Source organism: Homarus americanus, unplaced genomic scaffold (assembly GCF_018991925.1).
Source record: "Homarus americanus isolate GMGI-L3 unplaced genomic scaffold, GMGI_Hamer_2.0 scaffold52997, whole genome shotgun sequence".
Lineage (NCBI taxonomy): Eukaryota > Metazoa > Arthropoda > Malacostraca > Decapoda > Nephropidae > Homarus > Homarus americanus.
In genome coordinates this window covers 187,582-200,000 of record NW_024753476.1, presented here as the reverse complement: position 1 = coordinate 200,000, position 12,419 = coordinate 187,582, and the positions used below count along the sequence as shown (strand labels likewise).

The window sequence follows — 12,419 nt, the reverse complement described above, 5'->3', positions numbered from 1 at the left end:
CCTTATTACAAACACCTGTCTAACCTTATTACAAACACCTGTCTAACCTTATTACAAACACCTGTCTGGCCTTACTACGAACCCCTGTCTAACCTTATTACAAACACCTGTCTAACATTATTAAACAGCTGTCTGGCCTTATTACAAACGCCTGACTACCCTTATTACAAACACCTGTCTGGCCTTACTGCAAACACCTGTCTGGCCTTATTAAACAGCTGTCTGGCCTTATTACAAACGCCTATCTAACCTTATTACAAACACCTGTCTGGCCTTACTGCAAACACCTGTCTGGCCTTACTATAAACACCTGTCTGGCCTTACTATAAACACCTGTCTGGCCTTACTACAAACACCTGTCTGGCCTTACTACAAACACATATCTGGCTTTATTACAAACACCTGTGGTCTCTAAATACACGTGTGTAAAAACTGCTCTCAAACAGAGTGTCAGTAGGTCGTGTTAATTTATTGCAGAGTAACTTTGAGAGTCGTTCATATTCATTGTCACAGTTTGGTGCATATCAGCCAACTCCGCTATGACTGTGTATATTTCCATAGGGGGGTGGGGGAGTGAGGAGGAGGTGAGAGTGTGTCAGGGGTGAGGGGGAGTGAGGAGGAGGTGAGAGTGTGTTGGGAGTGAGGGAGGAGGGTGAGAGTGTGTCGGGGGAGTAGAGGAGTGTGTGGGGGAGTGTAAGGTGAAGTGTGTGTGTGGGGAGAGTGAGGGAGTGAGTGAGGGGGAGTGTGATGGGAGAGTGGGGGTGGAGTGTAGGTGGATTTCGTTGGAATGTGGAAGGGATTGTGGATGGGATGCTAATGATAAATCGTTCAATCAATTATACCGAAAGATAAATATTCCTAAATAATACCCCCTTCTTGCCACCCCTCCCCCCATCCCCTTCCCTCTCACCCTTCTCCTACCCACGCCTACCCCCCCCAAACAAAATCAGCCAGGTACGGTAGAGTCTCAGATGCATTCAGGCTCTATCTTGGCTCTTCTTTTCCTTGACGTAATCTCTTATTTAAGACCGAATTACACAAGACGTAGGAGCCTAATAGGTCCTAATTTCAATGGGTTCTAGTCCTAATGGGTTCTAGTCCTAATAGGCATCAATTTTAATTGCACCAATCATACTTGGCATTAGTACCCAAAACACCGATCCTAATAAGTACCAATCGTAATGAGTACACATAGTAATGAGTACCAATCTTAATGAGTACACATAGTAATAAGTACCAATCGTAATGAGTACACATAGTAATGAGTACCAATCTTAATGCGTACCAATCGTAATAAGTACCAATCGTAATGAGTACACATAGTAATAAGTACCAATCTTAATGCGTACCAATCGTAATAAGTACCAATCGTAATAAGTACCAATCGTAATAAGTACCAATCGTAATAAGTACCAATCGTAATAAGTACCAATCGTAATGAGTACCAATTCCAAATGACACCAATCCTAATAAAGTCGGATAGATCCCCAATTATTCAATATCGAGCACCTTATTTCCGGCCGGATATACTGGACGATAAGTAAGAGATCTTCGTCTTGGCCGGTTATATTGGACGTGATGTAAGAAATCTTAATCTTGGCCGGATATTTTGGACGTGATGTAAGAGATTTTCGTCTTGGCCGGATATTTTGGACGTGATGTAAGAGATTTTCGTCTTAACCGGATGTAACGATTGTGAACACCACCCTCGTTCAGTGGCCAACTGAAAGGCAAAAGGTCCTATCCTAAGTCTGTTTCACGGGTCACTGAAGATTGTTAATAATCTGTAAACAAACAGCAAGTCGGTCCTGAGGTTCCCTACTCTAATGTTACTTTATCACCTCCTCCCCTACTCTATCATAGCGACTCTAGGTCACCTCCTCCCCTACTCTATCATAGCGACTCTAGGTCACCTCCTCCCCTACTCTATCATAGCGACTCTAGGTCACCTCCTCCCCTACTCTATCATAGCGAATAAGTTACCTCCTCCCCTACTCTATCATAGCGAATAAGTTACCTCCTCCTTACTCTATCATAGGTACGGTAAGTTCACCCCCTCCTTACTCTAACGCTTCTCTGATCACCGTCATTATTTTCATCCCTTCAAATGAAAAAAAAAACTACTCTTGTTAACATATGACCAGCTGCGTCATAGGGTGGTGGTGGGGGCATGTGGCACTGTGTCATGGGGTGGTGGTGGGGGGGTATGTGGCACTGTGTCATAGGGTGGTGGTGGGGAGTATGTGGAGTGCGTGTCATGGGGTGGTGGTAGGGGCATGTGGCACTGTGTCATAGGGTGTGGTGATGGGAGTATGTGTCATAGGGTATAGGGTGGTGGGGTATGTGGCACCATGTCATAGGATAATTGGTGGGGTATGTGGTTGCGTGTCCTTAGGGTGGTGGTGGGGGCATGTGGCACTGTGTCATAGGGTGGTGGGGGTATGTGGCACCGTGTCATAGGATGGTGGTGGGGGCATGTGGCACTGTGTCATAGGGTGGTGATGGGGGTATGTGGCACCGTGTCATAGGGTGGTGGTGGGGGTATGTGGCACTGTGTCACAGGATGGTGGTGGGGTATGTGGCACCGTGTCATAGGGTGGTGGTGGGGGCATGTGGCACCGTGTCATAGGATGGTGGTGGGGGTATGTGGTTGCGTGTCATAGGTGGTGGTGGGGGCATGTGGCACTGTGTCACAGGATGGTGGTGGGGTATGTGGCACCGTGTCATAGGGTGGTAAAGGGGGGAGTATGTGGCACCGTGGATTTGTGTGATGTTGGCACTCTGACAACAATGTCAGTCATGAGTTGGCACGAGTGCTCGGTGTCAGAGGTGTTAAATGATTTACAACAGCATACAGATAATACAAATACTCATACAGTTACGCACACAGTACTCATACAGACACTCATACAGACACTCATACAGACACTCATACAGACACTCATACAGACACTCATACAGACACTCATACAGACACTCATACAGACACTCATACAGACACTCATACAGACACTCATACAGACACTCATACAGCTACCTCATATAGTATTAATTCAGATACTCACACAGATACTTACACGAAAATAGACACAGAGCACTGACGCGTGTAGGCAGAATTTACACAGAGGAATGAGCACGTACAAACAGGCACACAGACATATACTCACAGATAAACTTCGTGTACATTACCGTCCACCTCCCCGCCCCCCCAACCACCAGCACCTCTCCCCCTAGTCCACACTGGCATCCACTTCCCCACCATAATTATCACCACCACCACAAGCACCTCATCCCACACACACCACCATCCACCTCCCCACAATAACTACCACCACCACAAGCACCTTTTCCCCCCACCATAACAACTACCACCACCACAAACACCTTTTCCCCCCACCATAACAACTACCACCACCACAAGCACCCTTTTCCCCACCACAACTACAATCCCACCACAAGCACCCTTCCCCCCACGCTACTATCCACCTCCCCACCACAACTACCACCCCACCACCACTTCAACCCCCACCACAAGCACCTCCTTCCCCACATTACCATCCTCCTCCCCCAATAACCTACCTCTTTTCCCCAACAAACCACCACCCATAAAAAGTATCACCCCGACACTCTCCACCACCTCACAAACCGAATTTAAATCCCAGACAATTAAGATAATACGTCCAGGCCATTTTTGTGTTCCTGCTCTGCCAGTGGAAAAAAAAAATATGGAATGAAAGAGTTAGAAGACATGACCCGGTGGTGCAGAATAGATGAAACTTGTCGCACTTATTAATGAGAAAAAAAAAAAAAGTTTTGACTCTCACTAATATATATATATATATATATATATATATATATATATATATATATATATATATATATATATATATATATATATATAATATATATATATATATATATATATATATATATATATATATATATATATATATATATATATATATATATATATGTGTGTGTGTGTGTGTGTGTGTGTGTGTGTGTGTGTGCGTGTGTGTGCGTGTGTAGGCAAACTCTTTCCTAATCCCTCCACACAACTTACAACTTCCTCAGTAGTTTAATAATCTGGTGTAACCCAACAAAACTTTTAATGTAAACAAAACGACCAGAAAGACGAAACTCATCTGTGACACTCCAGGCTCACAAGTGACACCTCAGGTTCACCTGTGACACTCCAGGTTCACCTGTGACACTCCAGGCTCATCTGTGACACTCCAGGTTCATCTGTGACACTCCAGGTTCATCTGTGACACTCCAGGCTCATCTGTGACACTCCAGGCTCATCTGTGATACTCCAGGTTCACCTGTGACACCTCATGTTCATCTGTGACACCCAGGTTCACCTGTGACACTCCAGGCTCACAAGTGACACTCTAGGTTCATCTGTGACACTCCAGGTTCATCTGTGACACTCCAGGTTCACCTGTGACACTCCAGGCTCACAAGTGACACTCTAGGTTCACCCCGTGACACTCCAGGTTCACCTGTGACACTCCAGGCTCATCTGTGACACTCCAGGCTTACCTGTGACACTACAGGTTCACCGTATGTTGGCCAACCCATATTTGTTCATTTATCTCTCCAGCCACAGACATCCACCACCATCCATGCTGGATATATGACCCACTGTAACAACCTACCACTACCATAACCCACCACCATCACAACCCACCACTACCATAACCTACCAACTGATCCCAGAGGCTATACCCCAGACTCCCAAATGACCTCAGACCCCACACCCCATCTGACCCCATGTAAGACACTACATACCTCAGCATTATCACACGTGGTAAACTTCCCTTAAGATATTTTCCAGTTTGGACGTAACATTTAAGGCAAACTTTAAAAAAAAAAACCCTGTCCAGTAAGGCTCAGGGAGCGATGTGTGTCCGTGTTCGTGTACTTGCTGGGCGTACGTGAACAAATTTCCACATACTGTAAGTAATGAGTAAGGACAAGTACGGGAACGTTTTTTCCTTGAATCAATTATGCAATTGTTTTAAGTATACTTAGGGACGCCAGCAATTTATACACTTATGTTATGTCCCTGAACACTTACACACTTAAGGACGTCAGCAAGCCTTTATACGTGAACATTTTTGTATACGTAAGTGCATGAACACTTTATGTCTATACTGATGTAAGTGAAAAGCCTTTACTTAACACACACACACACACACACACACACACACACACACACACACACACACACACACAGATTCAAGGGATGAAAAAGAAAAGCATAACTTAGGCATTAAATTTGTTAAGCTGAGTTGAGATGATGTGGACAACACGGCATTAAATATGTGCATGCATCTTCCACACACACACACACACACACACACACACACACACACACACACACACAAATAGAGCTTTAATAACACTACCACAATGGACTAAAACTTGTCTCAGTTAGAGGTACGAGAGTGTCCGGGAATATCTCTTGAAGGGTGAGGGTACGGGGGAGATGAGTCAAGACAGAAGAGGTGAAATTGAAGGAGGGATGGGTGACGGAAAGGAGGTGAAAGGAAAGGGAAAAGAAGAGTAAGATGAGAGGAAGAGAAGTGGGAAGGAAGGAGAGTGCGTGTAGCGTGGCGATATATCTATGAAATGTGAATTTTTGTTGGCGCGGGGGTCATACGTATATATGCAGACATACACACACACACACACACACACACACACAAACACACATACTTAAAAGATAAAGACAGATAAGGAAAAAAGAGTGAAAACACGTCCCTACACGTCACTACGTCCCACACTTCACGTCCCACACTACATGTCCCACATTGCAGTTCCCACAATACATGTCCCTACGTTCACAATACGTCCCTACACGTCCACATACGTCCCACTACATATCCCTTGCATTCCCACAATACATGTCACACTACGTCCTCAGTACGTCCACACTACATGTCCACACTTCGTCCCCACACTACATGTCCCATTGCAGTTCACAATACATGTCCCCACTTCGTCACATTACGTCCTCGTACCGTCCCACTTCGTCACACTACGTCCCACACTACGTCCCACACCACGTCCCACTACATGTCCCCACTTCGTCCCACACTATACGTCCACACCATGTTCCCACACACGTCCACACTACGTCCACATCACGTCCCCACCATGCCCACATTGCAGTTCCCACAATACATGTCCCACACTTCACGTCATTACACGTCCTCAGTATACGTCCCCACCTTCGTCCCTACGTCCCACGTCCACTACGTCCACTACATGTCCCTTCGTCCCACTATACGTCCCCACACCACATGTTTCCCACACTGCGTTCCACACTACGTCCCACCACGTCCCCACTACATGTCCCACATTGCAGTTCCCACAATACATGTCCCCCGTCCCCATACACGTCCTCAGTATACGTCACACTTACGTCCACACTACGTCCACTACGTCCCCACTACACGTCCCACACTACATGTCCCCGCCCACATCCACTATCGTCACACATGTTCCACACTACGTTCCACACTACACGTCCACACTACGTCCCCACTACGTCCCACCACGTCCACTACGTCACACTACGTCCACTACGTCCCCTACATGTCCCCGCCGTCCCACACTTACGTCCACCACATGTTCCACACTACGTTCCACCATCCCACTACACGTTCCACACTACGTCCCACACTACGTCCACTACACGTCCTCAGTACACGTCCTCAGTACACGTCCCCACTACGTTCCACTACGTCCCACGTCGCTCTACACGTCCACACTACACGTCCTCACCATACCACGCGTCCTCACTACGTCCCTCAGTACACGTCCTCACTACACGTCCACACTACACGTTCCACACTACGTCCCACTACACGTCGCTCTACGTCCCTACTACGCGTCCCTCTACACGTCCTCAGTACACGTCCTCAGACGTCCACTACGTCCACACTACGTCACTACGTCGCTCACTACGTCCCACACTACGCGTCCCTCACTACACGTCCTCAGTACGTCCTCAGTACCGTCCCACACTACGTCCACTACGTCCCACACTACACGTCGCTCACTACGTCACTACGCGTCCTCACCACGTCCTCAGTACGTCCCTCAGTACGTCCACTACGTCCCCACTACGTCCACCGTCCCACTACGTCCCCACTACACGTCCACTTCGCCCCCGCCCACTACACGCCCTACACGTCCTCAGTACACGTCCCCAGTACGTCCTCAGTACACGTCCACTACGTCCCACACTACGTCCCCTACGTCCACTACGTCCTCGCCCCTGCCCTACGTCCCACACTACGTCACACTACGTCCTACGTCCCCACTACGTCACCACGTCCCACACGTCCCCTACGTCCGCTACGTCCGCTACGTCCCACTACGTTCCACTACCGTCACTACACGTCACCTACGTCCCTACGTCCCTACGTCCCCACTACGTCCCCACTACGTCCCTACGTCCTCAATACCGCCCCCACACCACGTCCCCACACCGTCCCTACGTCCCTACGTCCCACTACACGTCCTCGATGCCGCACACTACGTCCCTACGTCCTACGTCCTCAGTGCCGCCCCCACACTACGTCCACTACGTCCACACTACACGTCCCTACACGTCCCACTACCCACACTACACGTCCCACTACGCGACCTCAGTACACGTCACACACGTCCCACACTACACGTCCCACACTACACGTCCCACACTACACACACATGAACACCTCACTCTAAGACCTTTGAATCATACACTAAACTCCATTAACCATAAATATCATATAACAAAAGACTCACCATTTACATAATTCCAGTTCGCATTACAAAGACAATTAAGACCAGAATAATGCTTTTATCTGAATGAGCTGTTCTCTATCAGTTTACAATAACGAGGGTTGTGTTATAGAGTTTTCAAGACTCCAAATCAGGGTTATGTTGTCGAGATGAATTAGCTAGCCAAGAGTCAGGGTATAATATTTTTTTTAAATATTATTTCAGCATCGTCTGAGATATATAATTATGCAATATATTGTTATTTTCTGTGTGGTTTATCTTTCATTAACTACGTCATCTCCTCCTCTTCCTCGATTTCTTCCTCCTCCTCTTCTTTCTCTCCCCTCTCCTCTTCCTCTTCCTTTTCCTCCTTCTCCTCCTCCTCTTCCTCCTCCTCCTCCTCCTCCTCCCCTTCCTTCTCCTCTACTTTGTGATATGGGAGAAACCAGAGACGGGAAATATCAATCAACATTTAATTAGTACATATCAATCAATTAATTATATCTGTTGCTTTATCATATAAACGCAATGAGAAATATTTATTCATCTATATATTTCCTCGTTTATCACACTATACACACCTTATTCCTCCTTCGTATATTGATTTTATTATTAAAACCCTTCACTTCCCCATCAGTAACGTATAGACCTAAGTAGACAGATAAGTACCCTGGGGATTGAACCAACGATCTTTAGGACGCAAGACGGGTTTTATTTTCACTCAGCCGCGGTAAAGGCAGAGAAGGATATATAAGGGAAGGTCATGTAAATGTAAGAAATGACAGGGAAGTGGCAAAAGAAAAGACTATCTTATCCTTGACTTACACACTATCTTATCCTTGACTTACACACTATCTTATCCTCGACTTACACACTATCTTATCCTTGACTTACACACTATCTTATCCTCGACTTACTCACTATCTTATCCTTGACTTACACACTATCTTATCCTCGACTTACTCACTATCTTATCCTTGACTTACAAACTATCTTATCCTTGACTTACACACTATCTTATCCTTGACTTACAAACTATCTTATCCTCGACTTACACACTATCTTATCCTTAACTTACACACTATCTTATCCTTGACTTATACACTATCTTATCCTCGACTTATACACTATATTATCCTTGACTTACACACTATCTTATCCTTGACTTACACATTATCTTATACTTGACTTACACACTATTTTATCCTTGACTTACACACTATCTTATCCTCGACTTACACACTATTTTATCGTTGACTTACACACTATCTTATCCTCGACTTACACACTATTTTATCGTTGACTTACACACTATCTTATCCTCGACTTACACACTATCTTATCCTCGACTTACACACTATCTTATCCTCGACTTACACACTATCTTATCCTTGACTTACACATTATCTTATCCTCGACTTACTCACTATCTTATCCTTGACTTACACACTATCTTATCCTCGACTTACTCACTATCTTATCCTTGACTTACACACTATCTTATCCTTGACTTACACACTATCTTATCCTTGACTTACACACTATCTTATCCTTGACTTACAAACTATCTTATCCTCGACTTACACACTATCTTATCCTTAACTTACACACTATCTTATCCTTGACTTATACACTATCTTATCCTCGACTTATACACTATCTTATCCTTGACTTACACACTATCTTAACCTCGATTTACACACTATCTTATCCTTGACTTACACACTATCTTATCCTTGACTTACACATTATCTTATACTTGACTTACACACTATTTTATCCTTGACTTACACACTATCTTATCCTCGACTTATACACTATCTTATCCTCGACTTACACACTATTTTATCGTTGACTTACACACTATCTTATCCTCGACTTACACACTATCTTATCCTTGACTTACACACTATCTTATCCTTGATTTACACACTATCTTATACCTGACTTACACACTATTTTATACTTGACTTACACACTATCTTAACCTCGACTTACACACTATCTTATCCTCGACTTACACACAATCTTATCCTTGACTTACACACTATCTTAACCGATACAGTAAATATTGTGACTCCCGGTGTATGACGGTGATTCACTATGTTTCGCATCAGTTCACTGTGAGTATTAATCTGAATCATTATCATCTGTTGTTAAATTTACGACTAAAGTTGTTTAATTGCTTTTTGGTCACCATTATTATCACTGTACCATTACAACACATTACAACCTTTACCATAACAACATAGAACCATCATAACACCTATTATTTGTGAACACTATACAGTAATTTTCAATGAGTAAGTGAGTGAATGAGTGAGTGAGTGAGTGAGTCCTATACTCAGGTCTCCAGCATACACTTATATGTTTTAACGTACAATGGAAACACAGTGGTCCAAATTTAGTCCAATATTATTCTCATGAAATCACACGACTTGAACTCAGAATTGTGCCACACCTGAGAACAATAATTAGTACCTGGGTAATCAGCTAACCTGTCAGCTCACTAAAGTGTATATAACATTATACTGTATACGTGAGCCATTGATGTCACACGAGCAGCAACACACACACACACACACACACACACACACACACACACACACACACACACACACACACACACACACACACACACACACACACACACACACACACACACACACCATATCAACACTACCGACAGTCTTCTGAATACAACAAGTGTGACACAAAAACAAGCTGTCGTGTGAGGTCCACAAGTTCACGGCGCATCAAACACTCACCAAGCGGATGTGTGTATCTGGGAACACCTGGCTCAAGTGCTTAATTTCCACGTAGTTACCTGTAAAAAGAAAAATTATGTGTTAGTTCAATCTATTTCTTAGAAGGCAATACACTCTATATGTTGTGTGTGTGTGTGTGTGTGTGTGTGTGTGTGTGTGTGTGATGACCGCGACAGTCATGTAACAATATTTATTGGCTTATTATATATCCATTATCAATATACACGATACAAACCTTAAACCTTATCAAGCATTCATCATCACACACAACTAATACAAATAATACACTAAGTGGTCCTAAGATATACACAGGATGAGGTATCCTTGTACGTCATAGATATAAGACCCGGTAGTGTACAGAGTTAATTCCCACAGTTGTGATATTTATAACAACAGTACAAAAGACTTCTCATTTCCGTCATCTCTCTCACTCACTCACTCTCTCACTTAATTACTCATTTTACTCATCTTTTCATTGCTTCACTCACTCACAACTTCACTCATTCACACACACTTCCTTACTCACTCACTTCACTCATTCACACACACACACTCATTTCCTAACTCACCCACTTCACTCATTTACAAACACACACACACACACACACACACTCACTTACGTATTCATTCACTAATTAACGCACACAGTCACTCACTCATTCACACACACACACACACCTACTCACTCATTCACACACACTCACACAACTCACACACACACACACACACACACACACACACCTCATTCACCCCCCCCCCTCCCCACAAACACACAAAGCCAGTTATAGGAGAAACCATCAGTGAAACAGGTAGAGTCGAACCCGGGGTAAAACACTCACCTGGCGACGGTTGTTTCACTTGTGCCAGAAACATTTACAAGCAAACGGCGCCGCCCCCAACAATGCCAATTTTGTTTTATTCAGCAACACCAACAATAGTTCCCGGCGACAGACTTCCTACCAATGACGCCCACCAGGTGGAAACTACCGGGGTTCTTTTCAGCATTACACACACACACACACACATACACACACACACACAATACTGGTCGAAAGTTTTTCAGGAAAGGGTCAAACACTTGCACGTACTTCAATCTCGTCCGCCTTCCCGTGTTCAAAGTGTGCTTCCACTTTCCGTTTTCTAGGCACCAATCATTTTAGCGGCCAAAGAAACTGTTGACATTCCGCCTAGCAACAATCTGCTGAAAAGTGTGTGTGTGTATAAGAGTATTTATGCTCCTGTACATCAATGCACACGTCCTTCAAAATCCCTAAACACACACACACACACACACACATACACACAGTGAAGTAGCGGCTTAGCAGTCAGGTACAACGGCCATCAAGACAGTGGGAAGGACTTTGTTGGCGCCGACATCAGGTCACAAGAATGTCTACAGACCAGCTCCCACAGTGCCAGATCTAAAGTTAATCTATATGTTGACTATGTTTTAGAGTTTCTGTATTGAAAGCTTTTGTCAATCAAGTAACCCATTCCATGATTCCACTATATGCAACTTATCATCTCTGTTCATTGTATATTTTCAGCCTTCGGGCTGCCAGTTTTCTTAATAAACCGTTAATTATTTATTATGATCTGATGCTGATCTGCAAGTTTTTGTCCTTCACATGCTTTATTTTTAAGCCAGTCGTTCTTTAGATTGTGAAGTTCCCGCTGGGCTGCCGCTTTCTTCCTGCGAAAGGTATCAGCTTTGGTTCGAGACTGAGGGTTGTTCTACCAGTCAGAAAAAGCAGCACGTTTATCATCGATGAGTACTTTGATTGCCGGGTCATTTTCATCAAACCAGTCCTGGTGTATTCTTTTGATCAGGCAGAGGGTCTCTCTGTTGGTCGTTGTCATAACAGTATT

General features: G+C 44.4%; 1 protein-coding gene across 1 annotated transcript; it reads left to right on the top strand.

Annotated features, from left to right (window-relative positions):
• Positions 1-5,946: 5,946 nt before the first annotated feature.
• On the top strand, positions 5,947-7,746 carry LOC121855357 (mucin-6-like). Its single transcript, XM_042350252.1, has one exon. The coding sequence runs from the start codon at positions 5,947-5,949 to the stop codon at positions 7,744-7,746; it is 1,800 nt and encodes a 599-aa protein (XP_042206186.1).
• The last annotated feature ends 4,673 nt before the right edge of the window (positions 7,747-12,419 follow it).

Bases quoted from the DNA above. Each gene is read 5' to 3' on its own strand.
- LOC121855357 (XM_042350252.1), top strand. From the start codon at position 5,947: ATGTCCACACTTCGTCCCCACACTACATGTCCCATTGCAGTTCACAAT.